At 36.0% G+C, this 22,839-nt stretch overlaps 3 protein-coding genes across 14 annotated transcripts; 2 read left to right on the top strand and 1 right to left on the bottom strand.

Moving 5' to 3' along the window:
* The first annotated feature begins 556 nt into the window (after positions 1–556).
* LOC145942482 (band 4.1-like protein 4) lies at positions 557–14,253 on the top strand. 5 transcript variants are annotated; one of them, XM_083049255.1, is made up of 16 exons: positions 557–1,125; positions 3,012–3,208; positions 6,579–6,683; positions 6,876–7,015; positions 8,410–8,507; positions 9,222–9,342; positions 9,702–9,789; positions 9,868–9,984; positions 10,156–10,659; positions 10,907–11,121; positions 11,514–11,589; positions 11,683–11,768; positions 11,982–12,137; positions 12,958–13,231; positions 13,760–13,866; positions 14,115–14,253. In XM_083049255.1, exons 2-16 carry the CDS (start codon positions 3,095–3,097, stop codon positions 14,149–14,151), a joined length of 2,238 nt encoding a protein of 745 aa, XP_082905381.1. In that variant the 5' UTR covers positions 557–1,125; positions 3,012–3,094; the 3' UTR covers positions 14,152–14,253. The 5 variants fall into 5 exon arrangements, 4 of the variants coding, with proteins under 4 accessions (XP_082905381.1, XP_082905380.1, XP_082905379.1 ...); XM_083049254.1 differs by having other exon boundaries at positions 558–1,125; positions 2,937–3,208; positions 11,511–11,589; XM_083049253.1 differs by having other exon boundaries at positions 558–1,125; positions 11,511–11,589.
* Positions 14,254–14,317: 64 nt separating this feature from the next.
* Srp9 (signal recognition particle 9) lies at positions 14,318–15,439 on the bottom strand. Its single transcript, XM_083049258.1, has 3 exons — positions 15,197–15,439; positions 14,543–14,611; positions 14,318–14,456 (listed from the first exon to the last, which is right to left on the bottom strand). Exons 1-3 carry the CDS (start codon positions 15,266–15,268, stop codon positions 14,361–14,363), a joined length of 237 nt encoding a protein of 78 aa, XP_082905384.1. The 5' UTR covers positions 15,269–15,439; the 3' UTR covers positions 14,318–14,360.
* A 928-nt stretch (positions 15,440–16,367) lies between these two features.
* On the top strand, positions 16,368–22,186 carry LOC145942659 (uncharacterized). 8 transcript variants are annotated; one of them, XM_083049588.1, is made up of 6 exons: positions 16,368–17,134; positions 18,927–19,071; positions 19,455–19,706; positions 19,853–20,157; positions 20,257–20,831; positions 21,007–22,186. In XM_083049588.1, exons 3-6 carry the CDS (start codon positions 19,594–19,596, stop codon positions 21,286–21,288), a joined length of 1,275 nt encoding a protein of 424 aa, XP_082905714.1. In that variant the 5' UTR covers positions 16,368–17,134; positions 18,927–19,071; positions 19,455–19,593; the 3' UTR covers positions 21,289–22,186. The 8 variants fall into 8 exon arrangements, with proteins under 8 accessions (XP_082905714.1, XP_082905716.1, XP_082905713.1 ...); XM_083049590.1 differs by having other exon boundaries at positions 18,927–18,983; XM_083049593.1 differs by lacking the exon at positions 16,368–17,134 and adding an exon at positions 18,713–18,787 and having other exon boundaries at positions 18,927–18,983.
* Positions 22,187–22,839: the final 653 nt, after the last annotated feature.

Here is a 22,839-nt window from a genome sequence, read left to right on the forward strand (position 1 = left end):
AACAAACTTGCATAGTCGCATAAAGCACATATACAAGCAGAATACAATTAATTCGCAAGTCTCACATGTCTAATCAAATGTTAAAATAAAAATTTATATAAAATTTTGAGATGAAAGATTTTATATCTGAAAGATATAAGATTTTATTTGTTTAATGCAATTTAAATCCTTTAATTTTAAATTGTTTATGATCGTAGGCGTTCGATATATCAGTCGATGTTAATTGTTCGATATCAAAAATTCTCTTTATTATCGATAATATAGGGTACTTTCCGATTCACGCATGATGCGCACGAAGTGACAGAGAATCTATAATATGCGTGACATGAACTATAGATTTTCTGTCACTTCATGCGCATCATGCGTGAATCGGAAAGTACCCATAGATACATTGAAAAAGTTGCTAACATTCCTATCTATGTATTTTATATGTTCATGCTACAAGACAAGTTGCGCATCTGCATCTCGCCTCCCTTCGACTCACTTCGGTTCACTTCGGTTCGACTCGACTCGCCCCATCCCATCCCTCCTCCCACTCCATCTTATCTCACCTCGCCTCACCTCGCTCAGTCTCGCCTCGTCTCTTCTCGTCTCGTCTCGTCCCGCGTCGTGTCTGTCGGGTCGCGGCCAATACAACTTGAAAACTCGCGTCCGTCCGCGACGTGATGCGCGCTCCGTTGAAATCTTTGAAATTGTCAATCGTAAACTCGTCTCTACTACACAGTCGTTGGGATTGCGCAAGTGTGCGTCGCGACTACGTCCGGGCATCGTAGCTTTAAGCTATCAAGAATCTTCGAGATATCTCGATAAAATATCTGACATGTTTCGGTACACGCGCAACGGCGAACTCGGTCGACCCCGCTTGGAATACCTCACATGTACGCGTACTATAGAGCGAAACGTAAGCGCTTAAGGAAAGATTCGCCGGTCGTTCCACGAATGACAACAGACGCGCGTTATACGCTAACAAAGTTCATCGACATATACGAAACGCTCCGAGTTTTGGAGTTTTAGTACCGGAAGTGCCACAAGTGTCGAAAGCATAGAAAAGTACTGAAAGTGCCGGAAGTCCTGAGCAATTCTGTCAAGGTCACGAGAATTTGTGGAACGTAAATCGTAACGCAGGTACGTACGATACATGGAATTTTTTATTTCTTCTTTTGCTAATCATTCATTTTTGATATTTTATTTTACCACTCATATATAGAATAAATGGAAAGATTTTAAATTAGTTTTTCTATTTATATATATACGCACATTCGCGTATAAGCTTTTCATTGTTCTAGAATATTATAAATTAAAAATAATTTTATTCTCATGAAAATTAAACATGTTATATGTAAATTATGAGTTATATAACGTAATATATGTATTTGTATTTGTATATGCACGCGTGCGCGAATATTTATTGCAAACGTTTGTTCTGTTTCAACATTATATAGATTCATATACTGTCAAATATATTAACTAGTTTCTTGGAATAATTTCAGTTAGAAAATTACTATTGACAGCCATTCTGTAATCTTTTTTCTTTCAAAGTTTAATATGAGCGAAATGAAAACGCAAATCAAATTTTCAGATTCGATACATATATGTATATATACATTCGTGCACTTTATGTAAATCGCCTATTAAAAAAGAAAGGGAGAAAGAATCGAAAAAATCAGTCATCTATATTTTTAATCTTGACCGTGGTCGTGTACGATACAAGTATCGTGCAATTTCTATGCAAATATCCGCGTGAGTATAGTGGTCAATAATATTTATAAATACTTGAAGAGAGGAAGTGAGAAGAGAAAACTATGCGCGCCAAAAAGGAAAAGATAAATAAGAGTCAACGCGATCGTTGATACTTGCATAAATACCTTTACCAAATACCAAAATGTATCGAAAGTAAAATTGCAAATCTTTTTCGTGATAATCAAACACGAAATGATGTCGTCAGAGAGAGCTCACTTGGAAAACACTTGTCCTTTTTCTCTTTTATTAGAAAGACGCGAGGACGGCCCCGTTAGTTTGCCAATGTGTTAATCAGTTACTCTATGATTTTTTCTATGCCAAATGCAATTGAGATTCTGGATTCGAAACCTGTTCCACACACGGACTACACTCCCGCTCGTTCTCCGAGTTCAATGGCATTCGCCACTTGGGCCACACAGACATTGTACAGACATTTTTCTCAAGCGACGCATACGCGAGGACAAAAGGTGTACTTGAATTCTCGCTCCGTCTGGCAGCGATGCTACATTTACGAATAACAATAACGAATAACGCGAATACACCTACACCCTATACGATTCGAAAGATTCCCTTGTCTGCGTAATGATATTTCTACTGTACAACGAGAATAGAAACTTGGCAAAGCTTTGTCAAAATTTCAATCAGATATTTCCAATTCAAAATTATCTTCTCTTGACGTCCTGTCCATCCTATTATTATGACGTATAACGGTCAAAAGGATCGAGATCGAAACGAACAGAACGTAATCCGCATCTTTTTGACGCATCCATTATAACTATAAAGTATTTTTTTTACATAGCTATACTAACGCATATGTTAAAAAGTTGTAGATCAGGCCTGTGTTGCCGTGGCTAGTTATGTCTATTACAGATTGTTCGATTCAAGCGAGAACCATAAAGTAACGGTAGAAGCGGATACCAAGGAAGCCCCGATTCCCGCTATACATATTTATGATTGAGTTTGATATTCTTCACCTGTCATGGAATTAACGCCGCGCGGAAAATCATTTCGGGACTCTGTGAGACTCTCGCGATCGCATGTTTGATGAGAGAAAGTTTATTTCGAAAATTCAATTTTCCTCATTTTCTTGTCCATGATTTTTCCATCGATAGAATCTGTTGCTGTCAAATACAGTTTTTTTTTGTTAATAATAGCGATATTAAAATCGTGTATAAAATCGTGATTTCGGTAACAAGGAATAAGGAGATATACAAGGACGCAGGATAACTTTTCACGGCGACTAAGAACGTTGTCACGATGTGTAATCTCAGGATGAGCGCAAACGCATCGAGCGGATAAACGCGCGCGAGCCAGGCAAAAGGGGATACAAAGGGATCGAGGAAGGAGGAAAGCGATGGTGGTGGAGTGGCTATGCCCTGGACTCAGGCCGACCAGGAGCAACAGGCCTCGTCTTTTGCACTGTAAAGTGATACTTCTGGACGAGCACGAATTGTTGCAAGATGTCTTGGTAAGTTTGGCGCTATCCTCAATTACCTCGAAGACTTTTCTTTAACCGCAACGTCAAATCCATTGGTCTCTTCTTTCTCTCACCTTTACTCTTATCTTTCCCAACTCTGTAAAATATATCAGAAATGCACAAAAACGGAGAGTTTGACGTTAGTTTTACGCAAAATCATTCCAGAGTGCTCTCCAGCAACGGAACACAGTCATACACTGTATGACTTGCTGTGTGATTGTGACGCTGTTCAGCTGTTTTATTTGAACGAGTGCAGGGCAGTTATTTTACATAGCTTTTTCAAAATTTTAATTTTTTTTTTTTTTTTTAATTTTTGAAAGTTGATTTTCTATCGAAAAATACTCCGTAGAAAAAAAATGATACCAAATGTAAAAATGTTAATGTCCATATGGAGTGATACAAAACAAGCATTTTAACCATGTACGATTGCGTCGTAGCTGGAGAACAGTGGATCGTACTCTGTATTACACAGTGTCGCCTGTTGCTGGAATAAAGCATCCCCGGTCGAATTGAGAAATTCATATTGTTCATATTGTTGTTTCGTATATGAACGGCGCCGTATACATATATCCTACCGCAATTCGTACGTCATATTAGCCAAGTTATAATTTAGCGGATTAATAGCGTTTTCTTTCCCAGCTCGCGTTTCTAGATGGTTGTTTCGGTACCGGACTATATACTCGTGCCCGGGGGCTACGGTGTGTTATGGTCGACCGTGTGCGGCTTCGACGCGAGAGAAGGCGCGTACATACATATCTCTCTCTTGAGGGGGTACCCGGAGAATTCCTTTGGTCTTCTTCTCTGTTATTAGACGATATGCCAAAATTGGCGGTGGGCCACCGTAGACAACGCCGCCTTACCTCCTCCGCATTGCCGATGGCCAAGCCGCACACTAATTCCCGCGTCTTTTCAACCTACCTATCTACCTACCCGTTCTCGTTTTCTTTTTTTTTTTCTCTCTCTTCCTCTCGGAATCACTCTCGCGTTGCGCGCGCTCTCGTTCTCCAGCCTCTCCGCTTCACTCATCGTCCGACTCATTTTGTCGATTAACATTCCGAACCTGTATAAGAATGAAGAGAAACGTATAATCCTTCACTATGTATATATGTGTCTATACGTAAGCCTCTATATGCAAGTCGAAATTCATTCAAGCGTTAAACACGAGATTATGTATTCGCGAAGAAGGAAATTCACGTTCTCACTTTCTCCTTGGCTCCTTCTTTTCTCTCTTTCTCTTTTTTATTCTCTCTCTCTCTTTCTCATTATTTTCTTATTCTAAGAAGAGTCTGTAATGTATATTTTTTTTCCTTATATCTGTGTTTTGACAAATATTTGCGATACGATAAAATGGCAGCAACTTTTACACAATTTATTTAGTCGGAAAGAAAACTTGTAGGGTAATTATTAATCATTACAAGAACACTAATATGCTTTAATAAAATCGTATTAAGCATTAAAGATGCATAATCGAGAAATGTAAGAAAAAAGAAACGATGGTTGACAACTACAAAAGTGCGATACTCGTAGGCAATATCTTGCTACCGCAGTATCGAAATCCGTATTTTCTCAAATTTATACCGACAGTCTCGTAGAACCAGTCCCTCGTAATTGCAGCGTAAGAGTGCGAAAGAATGACCATGCGTCAAGATTGTGCGACCGGATAAACGAGTAATTTTTTCCAGTAGAATCTCTCATATACGCCTACATCTTTCTATCATTTTATTTCGCAACGGTGTAATGTCAATATGTATAGAATTAGCACAAAGCATTGAGCCTGCCCAGGTCGTAACTCGAAGTCGTAACTCGAAGTCGTAACTCGAAGACAATCAAACTTTCCGCGAATTGTACGATATACACGATATTTTATTTGCATTCTCGGCAAAATATAACTCGCTGAGGTATTAATCGAAAGTAAAAACGCGAAAACTGAAGAAAAACAAGCCCCGCTCGTTCGCATTCGAATTTTTTGAATTTCCGCTTTAACGTTACCGCTTCATACCTCTCTGATTACCTCTTCTTCGCTTGACGTCCAATTACACAAATGGCGCTCGGCATCCGCTGCGGGCGATATTCGCCAAAGTCTTTTTCCTTTTCTCGCGTTGCTTCTACTTTTCATTGATGTTACCATATCTAGTCACGATACCTAGAGGCAAAGAACGAATCTCCGATAAAATATGAAGCAGCGATGTTGGCTAGTTGCCGCCACGGAGAGCTCGGCAATCATTCTCTTCTTCCTGTCATTACCCAAGAACATACTTTTTAAATTATAATGTGTATTTTCGTAATTTCTTTCTCTATCGTTGAATCGGCATTTTCTACTTTTTTTTTCAATTACTCTTTTTAATCTGTATACATTTCTGCATTTTTAACGTTCATGCGTGGCTCAGTGAACGATTATTTAGTCCAGTTTTTTTTTCTCTTTCTCTAAAGCTACCTTAGCTACAAGAATCAGTCAATCCATACAATGATACCTGGATTCCCACAACGAGCTACAGCCAGAAAAGATTAGAATACCTAAATAAATGTTTAAATTACACCATGTATGAAAAATGAAAGAAATCATCCGAATAACCGATGAAAAAAGGAAAGAGGGAGAAAGAAGTGAACAAAAAAAAGGAAGGATCGTTCGGAACACGCAAGTTGAAGATGATTACCCATCTCCTGAACCTATACTCGACTCTTCTAGGCCTTAGGCGAAAGAAAAAGGGCGAGGTCTTTCATTCTCTTCTCCTTCTTTTCTTCCTCCACTTCTTCCATCTCTTCGACAATTTCTTGCTACATTTTAAGTGTGTCTTTCGTTACACTACGTATTTCGCGTTTCCTTTCACTTATTCTTTCGTTCAGCTCAAAAGTTTTGTCGCTTGTTTCGCTATACCTATATAAAAGCTTCAGTTTCTTATCGTATATGAATCTAAGAAATAGATAAATCGCGATAAGAGCAAAAAAGAGAGAGAGAGAGGGAGGGGAGAGAGAGAGAGGGAGAAATTAATTTTATTCCGCAAAATATTAATGTTAGATTCTTATGGCCACCGCATAATGTGCGTAAATCACAAACACACACACAGGCAAGGATAATAACATGCGTATAAAATTTAACGATATGAGCATTTACCTAAAGATTCCGTTAGTTTCTCTCGGGGGAGCAAACAACGCGTCACGGTTTGCAACTCCAGTGGGAAACCGTCCCTCTCGATTTCAATCTCGCCAGTTCCCTGCAATATAGTTGGTAGTATACGCATTTTGCTTCTCACAAAATCACGAAGAAAATTTATTAATTCAATTATCGCTGTATATATGTACGCGTTAATTTAATTTCATAACATAATAACTACATAATAAATACATTACGTACGTTTTGCAGAGCTCGAACCTAGGTCAAGAATTGTTGGATAGAGTATTCAAGCATCTTAATTTATTGGAAACTTCTTATTTTGGATTACGCTATCTTGATCACGGAAATCAGACGGTAGGATATCATCTATTTAATCGTCTACATTCTGTAACAAATTGCTCTTGATAATAATGTAATTTAATGTTAAATCAAAGAATGGCATCAACATTTAATAAGCATGTAAATGTTGAAATTGTTTAAACTGAAAATTATATAATTTGTTACAAGTAATTATAATACATTCGCGCTTTTTTTCTTTTTCTTTAGCAATGGCTCGATCACAGCAAGAAGCTCGGAAAACAATTGAAGGTTCATAAAGGAGATCCTGGATCAGATGTTCACACTCTCTATTTTGGTGTTAAATTTTACGCGGCAGATCCTTGTAAACTCATCGAAGAGATTACCAGGTATATCCCTTTATCTCAATCACGTACGTTGTATATACGTATTCTATTTGAATATATAATTCTCTTTTCAAAATGTCTGACACACACATTAAAGTATATTCTATATATATATATATATATATATATATATATATATATATATATATATATCACCCAATTACTCATAATTTATATCATTTTTGTACAATTCGTTGTCAAAATTCCTGATCTTTCGCTAATTTTATATTTAATTATGATGTCAAAAACAATAAATTTTTTTTACGGAATACGTCGAAATAAATTAGTTTTTAAATGCGCATTCACGTTCGATAAATTGATAAATTATATCTCAAAAACTATTTTTTTTTAGTTTGTGAATCAAAATAAATAGCTAATATAAATCTTGATCAATCGTCATAAGCTCTATTTTCGCTGAAAATATATACACGCAGATTGATTAAATTATGCGCTTATTAGTGTAGGATAATAAAAAAGAAGTTTTCAGTATATTTCATCCATCCATATTATCGTGTATGGTATATCGTGTGGTATATTAAAAAAAAAATTGAATTTTAATGTATTTCGCAAGAAATAGATCCATATAGTTTGTCACTTCTGACATTATAATTCAATATGGCTATAATCAGGAGACAGACTTAAAAACTAATCAACAAATTTTTACGTTTTTTTTTTAAATAAAAAATTTTAACTGTCTTATTCATATATTTAAAAGTAGAAGGAAAATTAAAATATGTTGGTTTGAATAACGCGCACGATATGTGGATAATATGCGGACAATCTTTATTCGATGTCACGCTCTTGTACGAACGATTCTTTCACGCTTGGTGTCTCGAAATTCTAGGAAATTCCAGGGACGTTACGTTGCGGACGCACGAGAATTCCACGTGCGTCGAATTTGTTGAAACGCGCCCGGCGTACATGCATACATATACATACATATATACATACGCGTGTCTCGTGTCAGCATTTCGCGGGCATTATTCACTGTTTCGTGCACGTTCGTGTTTAATTCAACCTTAATGCTAAATTCTCACATTTTCCACGACGAAAAACGTTTGTGTATAAAAATTATATTTTTAATAATTAAAAATTGAAAAGCCTCTGATATGTAAAATACAAAATCAAATATGAAAAATATACTGATATAAGAGTCAGGCGCAACAAATTTGTTTTTAAATTTTTCTCTAATTATTTGGAACGTTTCGATCCTTTCTTTGAACATCTTCAGCAGATCGACTAATCGATATATCTACTGTGCCTGGCTCTTATTAGCCCTTTTCATACCAAAATTATATTTTCCGCTTCAACGTATCTCGGTAAATGCTTGATTCTATTTCAAAACCATTATATTACCATTGTAATAAAACAAGTATCGTTTCTGACTTATTCCACAGATACCAATTTTTCCTGCAAATCAAACAAGATATTCTGCAAGGAAGACTGCCCGTATCCTTTGATTTAATTGCGGAATTGGGCGCCTACGTTGTTCAGTGTAAGATATATCTTTTATATTGAAAAAATGCATATCCATCACAGACGCATATTGCTTATTATTTCTTGTGCACACTGTACATTTAAACGTCGGTCGTCTAGTTCGTCTTATGAAGAAAACGGATAAAGAATTAAAATCATGCGAGAGAAAAGACCATTCAATACAGCGAATACGAATACGAAACTTGTGTACATATGCACTCTGTATGTAGCAAGATACAGGTAAACGCGAGCAAACAGATACACGAGTGGTCTTCGCGTTAGTTATCTGGTGGGGAGATTCAAAGTCGTACAGATAAAAAAAGGAAAGGTAAACTAAAATACGCTTTGCATCTCATCACAGTCAAAAGAGAACGAAATGAATATACCTTCTTCCTATTCAACGATAATACACGCGAAAGAAGCGCAGTATACGAAACAGACACACAGTGAGAAATAGAGTGGAGTGAAAAAAATCATTGAAAAAATACTTCTCTTTATCCTGCAACCATTTATATTAACGTAATCAAATTATGCTTTTCATATTTTTACGATTATTTATTTTCCGTAGATGTGTATATTTTTCATAGCGGATAAACGTAAACCGATATTTCCTAAAAATCTATTGTTATTAATTTTCAGCCACGTATAAAAATCCCCTATATATATATATATATATATACAATATAAATAATTACTCTTTTATCTATTTTACAATAATCCGGTATTCTTGCAGCGGAACTTGGTGATTATGATCCTAGACGACACTCTCCTGGATATGTCACGGAATTTCGATTCCTCGCCAATCAAACTACGGAACTGGAGAATCGTATAGTAGAAATCCATAAAACCCTTATGTATGTCGATCGCGATATTTAATAGGATTCGTATAGCGTACATTAAAACAATCTAACTCGTGAGCGATTAATGGTTCTTACATTGTAGACGTAGACAATCCATCAGTTATACGCACATAACTTTCGTAGCCTTTTTATTTTTTATTAGAATCCTAACTTATTTATTTGAGTTTTCATTATATCTCATATACATACTATGAGAAAAAATATATAGCCAAAATAAATAAAATACTAGAAACTCTACATATTAAATGTTGTAAAGTGTAATTAAGTATACTAATGTTTCCATTGAATCGCATAAAAGAAAGATTTAATCAATATTAAAGTGATTTAAATAAGATGCATAATAATTTTTTCAGAGGACAATTACCCTCAGCCGCAGAATTAAATTATCTGGATAAAGTAAAATGGTTGGAAATGTATGGGGTAGATTTACATCCTGTGTTGGTACGTAAGCGTATTAAGAAGATTAACACCATATAATCGCTAGTGTTAATCTCACAAAGACGTAATTTTTATTCGTAGGGCGAGGATAGCGTGGAATATTTTTTGGGCCTGACACCGAGCGGAATAATATTGCTACGCAACAAAACCAAAGTAGGAAACTACTATTGGCCTCGAATTAATAAAATCTACTACAAGGTATGTAATTTGTCACAATGTTGTTAGCTGGCTATAATTGTTCTTTAAGTTTAGTATAAATTTTTAGAATCTGATTTAGATTGTAAAGCTAACATAACTTAAAAGAATAATGTAATACTCGCTAAGAACTTTTCCACAATAAGTCAAAACAAGAGTGACACCAATTTCCAGGGTAGATACTTCATGCTGAGGGTGAGTGAAAAAAATTCAGAGGAGAGAACACATGGTTTCGAGACACCATCGAAAGGGGCCTGTCGTCATCTCTGGAAATGTTGCTTGGAGCACCAAGCATTTTTCCGATTAATGGCAACCGGTCCACCGCCTTTGAGTCCGTATTCTCGTTTTCATTCATACAGTCCTCCGTCCACTTTGGAGAAACACACAGCTATTAGACGAAATCCTCCGCCGTTTCAAAGGACTCCCAGTCGGAGAGCACAAAGACGAGTTGTCGAAGGTCAAGAAATGGTCGGTTCATTCATTGAAACACCCGTCACTGTAATCACGAATCCAGGTTGCAATCCATCCGGCGGTAATGTTTCGTGCAATACGCAAAGACAGATGAGCACCTCGAGTCCGAGAAGCACGAGAAGTGCACCGTGGACGCAAAGTCAACCCCGTGGTCTTTATACCTCGTCTAGTCCTCGCTCCGTTCGCTCCGCGGGAACGGCGCCGGCAGTTAGTTGACATATATTATATTCGTTCGTGTTCCATTCGTTATGCCTGACCCATCGCAGAGTTGATCGCAACGTTTACTCATGCGTAGAAATGTGTGAGCGTACGCGCATATGTATATTATAACATATGAAAAAAATTGCTCAACTCTGTTCTGGATCAAGTATATATCTGTACTATATAATTATATATTATAAAATTTTTACACATTTGAATAATTTATTAAACATTGTTTTTTTTTATAATATAGCTCTTAAGTAGACTTCAACGTCGCAGCAGCTCGGTAGAGAGTCAAAGCTCAGGAGATAGTCATAGTCGCGGCGGTCACCGTAGGCGAAGTCATAGTCATAGTCACCGTCGACACAGCAGACATTCCGACTGTGAATCTGAACTCTCCAGATGTTCGGACACAAGATCCGGCCACCGGAAACATCGTAGAAAACATAGGAATTCCCGTTCTTCTAGGTACCTTTAATCATTCTTACAATACATTCTCTATACAATACATCGCGCGCTACATTCGCTCTCATCGCGATAATATCTCGTTCTCATAATTGTCTCTCGTAAGTATGTACCTTCTTGATAAATTCAAATCACGATCCCTTATAAGCATCAACGCATATAATTAAAGCAATTTGATGATAATGAATCTTTCCGTTCCCATCAACGATAGAGTTCAACGACCATTGTTAACATCAAATTAACTTGTTTTGCATAAATTACTTCACAAATAAAACTTCTTTTGCAATAATTATTCATACATTTCCCACTTTATGATTATTAATATATCTTTTGTGTTATAATAATTCGGGTATCGAAAAATATTAATTTAATCTGTATGTTATTTTCCGCAGTAGACACGAATTGGTAGATTCAGAGCCACAATGGAGAGAAGCGCAGAAACGAAAAGGAGAAGGCGTGCAAAAAGCCATCGTAAGTATTGGAGTCCCTATCGAAATTATTTTATTTTGTAATATTTGACTTTCAACAAATATGTGTGTGTGTGTGTGTGTGTGTGTTTTACAGGTAAGTCACACAGAGCCTAGAAGAAGACATAGAAGCAGACATCGAAGTCCTTCCCAAAAACAGTCACTGCCGGATGAACTTCGAAAGTATACAATATAATTTCAAGATATATTTGCGATACAGAGTGCAAAATAATTTATAGCTTTTTTTATGAAGAAAACTGCAACTTGAGCTTGCTAAACAATAAATTATATTCCATTTCTTTTGGTTTTAATAAATTATATATATATATATATAAATTGATTGAAATAATAATGCAAAGAATAAAAATATGCATAACATATTATTCTTTTTTGTAGACACTTGGAATTTGGCCTAGTCGATACTAGTGGGATGAGTGAGCAGCAACGTCGAGAGATATCCTACACGGTGGTACAGTCGCAGTCTGTACAACAATCTCCTTTACAATCTAATACTTCTCGATTAGACGACACAGATTCGCCGTCCCTACCTAGGTACGATGATCTCAAGACGGCCTGCAACCTCTACAACCATCCTCCGCAATTGGAGGATGATACGGGATCCGTAGTCATTGTTTAGTTATCTCCGATCTCCTTTTGCATGTATTTTTTATTTATTTCGAGCATGTGTATATTGTCTACTTTAAGCATGCCCCTATTATTTATTTAAAGCATGAGGAATCCTTAATAAATAAGTAAAATTAACTGCTTGTCGCACTTGTTTATTTTTACATCCTAGCTGGCACTCATTCGCTTTTGGCTGTGTTCCGTGGAATTTTAAAGGCGATGCGCGCCTTTCGTTCTGGGATCGTAATAATTATTCGTGTGTGTGTTTTATTTCTCATTCATTATATATATGGTATATATTATATGGTATGCGCCATGTATTTGTGTAATAAATATTGGTATTTGGGAGTAAAAATCATGGACCATATCAACGTTCAAAATTCAGAACACTTCATGCTCTGAGTCTTTTATACGATATTCCTCAATCCTATTTGATTCCTTGCACATTCCAGGCGCATTTTATCCGCTCCATTGTGTCCCTTTAAATTTTCGCGAAAAATTCAAATGCGCCACAATGCGATTTACGATTAAAGAAAAATGGATTAGTGGAAAATTTTGAATTTATATACATTAAATAATTTCACAATGCGTAAGAACAGCCAATGTATGTATATTAATAGTATCTACTAAAAAACAAAGAAAAAAAAAGACGCATCGATTTGAAAAAGTCGAGTCTACGATGGACCTGGTAATTGTTAAAACGACAAAGTTAAAACGAGGTGACAGACTGTCAAGGATTCCCTTTCAGAACTGTCGGATCCATTGGCAAAAGAGAAAGAAGAATCGTGCGGCATAATCGTGATGGAAGTGCTTATAACTTGCTGTCTGCAACATCCAATCGAGTCGAGGCAAAATCTCCCGGAGTTCGAAACGAATGTAACACCAAGAGGGATTTTTATTATACTCGTAACAACAGAGTGTCAATAGGCAATAATACGGACAGTGGTCTCGGGGAGAGCACACCGCAGGACTTTTCAAGCTGCCGCTCGAGTTCTACAGACAGCAATAAACCTATTCACATAGTATGTATTTTAATATCTTTCCATCTCTTATCTTTATTTCATTTACTATCTTTGCTAATATTTGTTTCAAAGTATCAACCGAACAATACGCATTTTACTTTGTCTATATAATTAGTTATTTACGAATGCTAAAAATTGAAAAGAATAAGCACACATTGTTTTTTCGTAATTTGTACTTGCTACTTTTAAAACAAAAATCTAATTGTTGCGATAGATTTATTATACATTATAGCTACATGTCATATAAACTATTTTATAAAAGAAAAAAACATTAACCGTTTCTATAAACAAATGTATGATTTAAAGTTTCCTATTCTCTCATTTTCTACAAATTTTGTACAAATTTTTAATTATATCATAAAATCCTTGAAATTGGCATTAAAAAGTAAAGCATATCCTTTCCAATAACACAATTTTCGTATGCATGCTAATAATTACATATAAATAGCTTTCTTTTACAAAGTAATGTGTGGAATGACACTATTTTCTAAATAGTAAATTAGTAAAACAGTTTTGTTTGGTATATAGACACAATTGCAATTAGGGAGAGAGGTACTCTATGAACTGCCTTCGAATCAAGAAATCTATCCTCCTGTTGACACTACTTTGGATGTTGTTCTTCAACCCATTATATCGTAAGTGCTTATGCTTTCTTCATATTTGATCATATGTATCTCTTTGATTGTTAGATCGTCAAATCTCGATTTGATTTAAATCTGCCTTTATTAAGATCTAATAAATTAAGCACGATATGATTGTGACATTTGTGAGATATTGATAGATTTAAAAAAATCATTATTTCAAGTATAAAGGAAAAGTTCTCTGTATAGTTTTTCTATAGTATCATTTAGTTTAACTTAATTTATAAATTCATTTGTTTCAGAACTTTAACAAGGAGGCAGCGGTACCAGCCAAAATAATTACAAAACTTTAATAAAACAAAATAAAACAGTTTAACATTTATCATCTTGTATATTTAAGAAAATGTTCATACCTTAAACAAATTTAATATCCATGGATCGCTCGCTCAGTTGTTAAATCTTGTGAGACGAGAAAGATTATATTAAATAAAAATGTTGCGATAAACACTCAATAATCACCAACATTCCTATACATAAGTCTTGCTTATTTAACTATCTTTCGATGCCATATGTCTCATGAGATTGCCTATAAATTTTTCCATTTTTTTTAAGTCTTGAGCTATTTCTGTTCTATATTGGAGGCACTGCAAGCAATTTTAATTGCTAGTGTTAGTAATATAATATTGTACTCTTAATTTAAACTTTAAAGATATTTTTGTAAATTTCTTACCCGTCGATTGTCTGTTAACTTTAAACACAAAACTCCTTTATTGTGACAATATTTCATTATATACCGAGTCTGAAACAAAGTGAAAAAAAGAGTTAATATAATGTATTATACAAAAAATTATTTAATTCAACAATATTAAATTCAGATGATGATTTAATTTATTATTACATATATGACATATCATATCGTATCGCATATTTCTTTATTTCTTCTTTTTTTCTTGCATTTTTAAGATAAATGATTAATAATGAAAGAAGCTTAGGAATAATCTTGAACATTACGCAGCAAATTTTTTAAATTTATACAATAAGATAAATACATAATAAGAGCTCGCTAAAGAGAGAATTGTTTGCATATATATTCTTCTTAATATTAATTATACATTAATTCTATTCTATGTTAATCCTTAATTTGCAGTAAGTGATAATTATTTACAAGTTCAACAAATTAAATATTATTGAAAGTGAAAGAGAAAAATTGGCAATTACAATGCCAATATTAATGCTCAAATTATACATTCTTTTTTTCACTTTTATAATCTTAAATAATCTATTTGCAAGAATAGTATTGTTTTATTTATCGCATATCGAAATATAGATGTCATAAAAGACGATATAACATGATAAATATAATAACTTTCTAAAAAAAACATACGTTTATCGGATCTTGTAAATATAACCTCTCTGCGCCTTTTTCGAATTCTTCCCACGAATTCAAATATGTCATTGTTGTCACAATATGATAAAGAAGTTTATTTTTACTCGAGAAAAGTATACGTGCGATGCGCAAATATCACTAATCTATATTTTAATAATTTTAAACAGGTGAAACACTTTAAGTAAACTTGACGTCCCTCGTGAAACGAACACTCGACTTTAGTCATGGATATATCGAGAAAGATAGAGCGCCAAATTATCTTAAGGATAATATCTCATTTGTCGACGACAAGCTTTGTCGAAACGTATTCCAATTGGTTGATTTCGCAAAATACTTTTAAAACCCTAGAAATTCTCTATTCGATAGCCAATCCGACAAACTCCTATTGCGGATATATTACTCTTCATTTATACGCATCGAAAGCTTTTGCATGCGATTATGGAAATTTGAGTAAACGTGTTTTGCGATAAATATATATGGACTCAGAAAACGAAAACTCGAGAGTTTGTGAAAGTTATGGAAAATAGAGATAAGTATATAATATTGCTTCGAGTTATTAAGCATTTATATATGCATTTTATTATATATTGTATACTTTAAAATAAAAGAAAGAAATTTAAGCCTTATTGTTTTCTATTCCTACACTGGCTGAACTGTGCACACTGATGCTGGTGCAATAAGTTAGAGTGAGACAAAATATACTTGTCTCATTCTAAAGGCTCATTCAGACAGGACGCGTCAAGCGTCAAGCAGCGAGCAGCAACCATTCAACAACCAATAAGCGAGGTAATATTAGCAATGGCGTAAAAAATATTGCCTCGCTTATTGGTTGCTGCTCGTTGCTTGACGCTTGACGCGTCCTGTCTGAATGAGCCTTTAAGGTGCCTTTTCATGCTGACGCTCGACACTCATTTTTAGCGTCAAAAGACGTCACGTGACCAAAAATAAAGATACCAATTCGTCAATTTTAGTCACGTGACGTCTTTTGACGCTAAAAATGAGCGTCGAGCGTCAGCATGAAAAGGCACCTTAACTTATTGCACCAGTTCATCAGTGCAGGAATAGAAAACAAGCCTTTAGAATAAAAAATTTGTCGAATGTATATGGTTATATTTTTAATTTTTTCCATAGAATCGCGTGTGAAAAATGAGAAGCCTTCATTTGCGCACAGTACAATTGCACACGTTGCAATTGCACACCGTGCTATTAGACACATAAAGTTGCGCACAGTTCTTTTGCCCATAGTTCTTTTGCGCACAGTTCTTTTGCGCACCGTTCGTTTGCACACCGTGCAATTGAACACGAAAATGCGCGACACATGCTCTATTCACACACACACACACACACACGGGGGGGTGCAAGGGGGCCTTCGGCCCCTCCTCCCGCACCCACCCCGCCGGTAGGGGTGTCTACCAGCACGGTGCGCAAAAGAACAGTGGGCAAAAGAACTGTGCGCAAAAGAACTGTGGGCAAAAGAACTGTGCGCAACTTTAAAGTTGCGCACATAATTATGTGTCTAATAGCACGGTGTGCAATTGCAACGTGTGCAATTGTATTGTGCGCAAGTGAGCCTCTCCCGTGAAAAATGCGTAAAGAAAATAGACTGGGAATATAAAATATATATACTACGCAACGAGAAGAAATGTAATTAATAAACGTGTGTAGAAAGGAAAAGGAAAAGAGACGAAATGCAGGCGACACAAAGAGAGGGATAATCGGCAGGGGATATACGCGACTTCTGCGAAACGAGAAAAGAGAGAAGAGAAAAGACCGTCTCGGTCTCGGTGTCGCGCGCACTTCATCGCCTCGGTGGAGCTTTTCAGTTTCCTTTGAATCGTCGTGAGTGTATCATCATCAGCGGATGCGATATCGACACGATGCGCGTGTGAAAGTTTGCGCCGTTGATGTACTTCCTTGCGCGCATCCTCCACGGAGGTAAATACAATTTAATACTGAAAATCACCGCGAAGATGAACAAGAAAATGAGAGAAAGAGAAAGAAAGAGGAAAAATATATATTATAGAGTATACTTTCCGTTTGCGTAATTTATTTAGCGACATTTTTGTATCGACTTATTGGATTACAAAATGGAAAGCATCCATTATTAATTACGCGGTGTGTGTGTGTGTGTGTGTGTGTGTGTGTGTGTGTGTGTGTGTGTGTGTGTGTGTGTGTGTGTGTGTGTGTGTGTGTGTGTGTGTGTGTGTGTGTGTGTGTGTGTGTGTGTGTGTGTGTGTGTGTGTGTGTGTGTGACGAATAAAATCATTTTACATTTAGTTTTTCTTCCGCGCATTTTTAAAACGATTGTTGCACATTTTTTTTATAACTGCATCGAGAGAGAAATATATATCTTATTATAATGAGCAAGGCTTCTATCTGTTTATTAATTATATATATATTAATTTATTTATTGCAACGATGCTATTACAATAATAAGTTACTCTGCGAATATTATTTTAATCTATAATGGGATAAATCATCATTATTCTGCTATCTTTATTTCTAATATTTCGATTATTTTCGTTCCTTAAAATCGCAATTCACACGATTAACATCGCGTTAATACCCTTGCGAATAAAATAAGCCAGCTTTGAATATTAAATTCTTCATTTCTCAATAATAGATCGAAATATAAATGCTTGAATTGACGCGCGCGAGATGAAACTTAATATAACGTTCGTTTAAGAATAATCTTAATCCGATATATTATTCGCAAAAAAGTAATTATGTCGTAAGAGTGATTGTAAATATGTTATATATTTTTCAAACATTTGATCGAATACTCAAAATGAAGTGGTACACAATAATGATGATTGATGCGATGATTCTTTTCCGCCGACGCCCCTGAATGAGTGCGAGTGAAAGTTCGTAAGTTAAATATTTTTCGCGATTTCGTTTCGTTGCTCATTACACGTTGTGCGTGCGTGCGTATATATAATATCTATCTTATATACATACAATGTATAATTGTCGTAACTTCACATAAGGAAGAGGAACATTGTAAAGTCTCATTATATATATATATTTCTCTTCCGCGATGCTCATCAGCAGCTCAATTCAGATCGAGAGATAAACATTTTCGTAATATATATATAATTCGTATACATATAAATCGATAAACACCTTTGGCATCAACTTTCGATTTGTCTCTTATTATATCAAAGATTTATATACATGAAAATTACGATCCGTTAATCGCGATGTATACATATATATGTCTAAAGAAAAAAAAAAGTAAACATGTTTTCAATTTAGAATTTTGATAAAATAGCCACGCACACCATCGAATCGCAAATTACCCAAGAGTATACATAAAAAATAAATCTAGAAGCGCATATTTTTTCTCATTTGCAAAAGTATGCGCGCGCAGAGAACGCAGCATCCGAATACTTGTTGCGGATCATTATGCCAATCGCGGTCACGATCACTGATCGAGTTATGTGGAAAGATCGCTCTTTCCTCATGCCGAGCTTTTATAACGTCGGTCCGTCATTCTATAGGCAGTGTAATACGTAAACATTGAGACGAACGTGTCGCGCCGAGGTGAAAGTAGTTGGCTGGTCGATTGGCAATTGCTGTTGTTGGAATGTATGACGCTCTCTCTCTCTCTCTCTCTCCTTCTTATATTGCAGCATTATTACACGTTGATCCATGGATTCTAAATACTTAAATAATTATATAAGTTTAACAATATGTAGTTGTATTAAGTAAAATTTTTTTTTTACAGGATCGAAATACACATCATATACGAATTTGCGAACGGCCAATTTCAATGAAACGAAAAGTCATTTGAATATTCACATATATATGTAATACGGAATTTAACGTAACACAAATACAGAGGGCATTTTTTAAATATTCATCAAGTTGACGTAATTCGAAAATGCGTGCGCGCGCCCACCTACTTTCTCTTTTTCTCGTACGCACATTATTCCTCGTTGACGAAATTTGAGAAACTGAAAGAAGAGAATAAATAATTTGATCGTCCGATATAATGTATAAAAGTGAAAAATAAAACTGGAAAATTTTCGCATCGACGATAATCGTAAATTTGAAAAAAAGAATGACCCACATTAAGTAACGTAATAGGCGCTTTACGTCGGCCGTGAACGTAACGTGAATGTGAAAGCGACCTTGAAATGTGCCGAATGTGCGCGCATGCATTCATATAACTGAGGGCGCGCGAGATAAATGTACCCGGTGAAAGATGTATAAAAAGTCTAAAGTCTATATATATTATCTGTATGACTTTCAGGAAGAGGCTACGATGATCCGTCGATGACGAGAGCGCGACTGTTCGAGTATGCGGCGATGGTTCGGACCAGCTTTGGACGAATCTGCATGCGGTAACGCTCTATGCGTCATCGAACGCCATCGTCGAATGTCATCGGGGGATGCATTCGAGCGCCGGCGTTCGAGCGGCAATCCCGCGTGATTCCAGGATTAGTTCCGATGCTACAGAAAGACAACGCATGTCACCTACAATCGAGCCGTATGGGATCGAATGGTAGGAATCGAAGCCGTTAGTTTTTTTGGAGTTTTTCAAACAAATGTCAAAGATATAGAAATGATATTGCGATTTTTGTAGCCTCTTCTTGCACATCCGTATATCATCATGTACACCTACATCTACTCGATTAAATCATCTTTCAGGGTGCGGTCAGACTTGAGCGAGATCTCCAAGTTCGCAAGCGGCATCAGCCAAGGCGGCAAGTCGGCAGCTACAACGCGAATTATTAATAATGCGAGAAGATGTTGCAAAACATCCATCAGCTCCGGTTACTCGAGCCACTCTCCGCTGTTGTCGGTCGGTTCGTGCTCTTATTACGCGTCAACGTCGACGAGAGATCTGTCATACGGTGGTCTAGCTGTGATTCACGAGAGCGAGACAGCTTGCGTTCCGCAATCCATTTGGCCATCCGTCGCATATCATCAGGCCGAAAATATCGATTATGAAGGTCAGAATATGAAAGCGGCGATTTTACTTTCTTTTAAATTTCGCAGAAATATCGTCCGCATCATCCTTTCTTAAGGGTATCCTTTATTCTTTCTGACAGGTATTTATACGTGTCGCGTATGTGGTTGCACCACGTGTAGTTATCCGCCGCCGTCATCATCGCCGCCGACATCATCACCGCTGAGAGCATCGGCGCGCGAGGTGCTGCTCGAATTGTCTCGAACTCTCAATTCTGTGATAGACGGTGACATTGCTGTGGCACCGGAAGATGTCTTGCGCGATATCTCGCGCATCATTTCTGTCGAGATCGGTCCAAGGAGTGACAATTTATACGAATACGTTTGCCCTTCCTGGACTTTCAACGACGATAATCTGTCGGCATCGCCGAATTACATCAAGGGCGTGCCGTCGAGAGTAAATTCTGCCAATTCTGAATTACACGTCGGTCCTCGCACTTTCTACGAGAATAACTCGGTGCGATCCGCGTTGTTGCTCAAAAACGATCGGATAACGAGTCGCGAAAACGTAGAGAGGGAGTCTTGCGAAACGCCCAGTGGTCCGTATGTCCTTGAATATCTCGATGACAGACATGTTGGAAGTGGTTGTGGATTAGATAAAGATTCTAAGCGATGCCAAAACGGGCTCACCTCGAAATCCGAATCGAAATATTCAACGGTGAGTACTCAATATGATGATCTATATATATATGTATGTAAGAAAAAATAAAAGTCTCAATTTTATCCGCTGTTATATAGTTATATAGTTATGTTTTGTAAATTGACATTTATTACAAGTGTGTGTGTATACACATATATTTATACGTTATATGAAAAATTACAAAATGTTCCAGCAGCTGAATTATAGCGACATTGGCTCGTCTAGCGAAGAAACGATCGCCTCGTCGAACGATTGGAATCGTCGCTTGGCCGTCAAAGGCTTAGGAGAAGATTTCGATTTCACTCTCGACGTAACACGTGCCGAGCGTTTAAGTCGAACAATCGCAAAAGCGAAACGGAAACGGCAATGGTGCAGAGCCCTCACCACTCTCTTTGGTTTAATTTTTTTCGTATTAAGCGTCATCGTCGTCTCGTTATGCGTAACGAGAGGTCATAAGGTGTTTGGAAGTATTTAAGAGTCAAAGATTTCTCTCATCCGGATGCAATCATTCCTTCTTAAAATTGCGCAGGAGCGTTCCTCGTCCCTCGTGTGTTACAAAATCACTCGCAGCTACCGGTGCTTAGGATTTTTCTTTTGCTAAACTTTGACTAATCATCTAAAAGTTCCATGAGCGATATACATATTATATATTTCAATATATCTAGAATATTTTATAATTTCTACGAAATATTTTGGTAGCTCTTACCACAGACATTTTGTGATACAAATACTCTCGTTTTATATGCATATATCTATTTCAGTACCTTATATAGATGTAGAGCTATCCTGTAATCTCGCAATGAATGGCTGTGACCATGTCTTACGTATAATTAAATACCAGAGATTGTGTAGCAATACAATCATGCTATATGAATATAAAAATAATTAAAATTTAAAAATAATTAATTTACAGAAAGGCGTGGTAACGTTATTCTGTTAATATCGCGCGATAAAATACCTTGTTATATATAATATCAAGCTTTTCAGCAAAAAATACACAATGTCATACAATTGATTATCAAATAAAATAAATTTTAAAAATTTTTTAAATTTGATAGCCAATTGTGTGACGTATTTACCTATAATTATATGCGCGCATGCGCATTAAATTTAACACTAGTCCAATCCTAGTCGCGCTCAGCGCGACGCTGCACAAGCGGAAGTAATGATAATGAAAATATGATAGAAAATAGAAACGTCAAAGACTGTAACGTATATTAAAACGTATAACAATCTTCGTATATCACGATTACGAGTGTATTGACAGTGCTGATAATCATTAGCGCGAACCGACAATCTGGCATTTAGGCTGATATATTTTTGGAGAACATCAAAGTGTCGGTGATACACAAAGTCTCGCCGATTTCGTCTAGGTTATGCTTGCATAGATTTCTTTTTCACATTCGCTCAATTATTCCGTAGAAATTCGTTATAGCGTTGCTTTTTTCTCCGTTCTCTGAGGTAACAATTGTTCTTTTTCGAGATGCAAAATTATACATACATAAAGATTTATAAATGTATATAAAAATTTTTTTAAAATAACATTGTAATCAAAGTCATATATAGTATAACAGTATAACTATATAATATTCTTAGATGAGAATGTTCTTATTTTCTATTAAAATAAAATATACCTGTATAATTCTAGATAAAAAAGTTACATATACACAGAATGGTGTGTGTACCATGCTTCGCTGTTCCTATATTTCTAATAATATGGAGATTTCTCATACAACCATTATTGATCAAATGGTGGCAATTAAGAAATAAAGGGAAAGAGGCCAAGGGGGACGAGCCATGTCCAGAATTAATAAAAGAATGCAAAAATGGATCGTGTACCTTATCGTGGAAGGATAATCAAGACGGTGTAAAGAAAAGCAATTAAATTTGTTCATCTAGAATACACATAATTAATCTATATAAACTACTTTGACATTTATATTTGATTGTTAAACTTCTCCAAACTTCCCCAAGAAGTTATTATATATTCTCTCAACACAGCAACTATAAACATGTAAATTACCTT

Source organism: Prenolepis imparis, unplaced genomic scaffold, assembly GCF_030444845.1.
Source record: "Prenolepis imparis isolate NDT839.2.m4 unplaced genomic scaffold, iyPreImpa1.0 SCAF_11, whole genome shotgun sequence".
NCBI classification, from domain to species: Eukaryota; Metazoa; Arthropoda; class Insecta; order Hymenoptera; family Formicidae; genus Prenolepis; species Prenolepis imparis.

What these genes read in the sequence shown, in the direction of transcription:
- LOC145942482 (XM_083049254.1), top strand. Translation starts at nt 3,095, where the DNA reads ATGGTGGTGGAGTGGCTATGCCCTGGACTCAGGCCGACCAGGAGCAAC. An exon ending in TTAATAAAATCTACTACAAG is followed by an intron (nt 9,985 to 10,155) that starts GTATGTAATTTG and finishes ACCAATTTCCAG; the next exon opens with GGTAGATACTTCATGCTGAG. An exon ending in CCGCGGGAACGGCGCCGGCA is followed by an intron (nt 10,660 to 10,906) that starts GTTAGTTGACAT and finishes TTTATAATATAG; the next exon opens with CTCTTAAGTAGACTTCAACG.
- Srp9 (XM_083049258.1), bottom strand. Translation starts at nt 15,268, where the DNA reads ATGACATATTTGAATTCGTGGGAAGAATTCGAAAAAGGCGCAGAGAGG. An exon ending in ATTTACAAGATCCGATAAAC is followed by an intron (nt 14,612 to 15,196) that starts GTATGTTTTTTT and finishes ACTTTGTTTCAG; the next exon opens with ACTCGGTATATAATGAAATA. An exon ending in AGTTAACAGACAATCGACGG is followed by an intron (nt 14,457 to 14,542) that starts GTAAGAAATTTA and finishes AATTGCTTGCAG; the next exon opens with TGCCTCCAATATAGAACAGA.
- LOC145942659 (XM_083049588.1), top strand. Translation starts at nt 19,594, where the DNA reads ATGCATTCGAGCGCCGGCGTTCGAGCGGCAATCCCGCGTGATTCCAGG. An exon ending in GAGCCGTATGGGATCGAATG is followed by an intron (nt 19,707 to 19,852) that starts GTAGGAATCGAA and finishes ATCATCTTTCAG; the next exon opens with GGTGCGGTCAGACTTGAGCG. An exon ending in CGAAAATATCGATTATGAAG is followed by an intron (nt 20,158 to 20,256) that starts GTCAGAATATGA and finishes TCTTTCTGACAG; the next exon opens with GTATTTATACGTGTCGCGTA.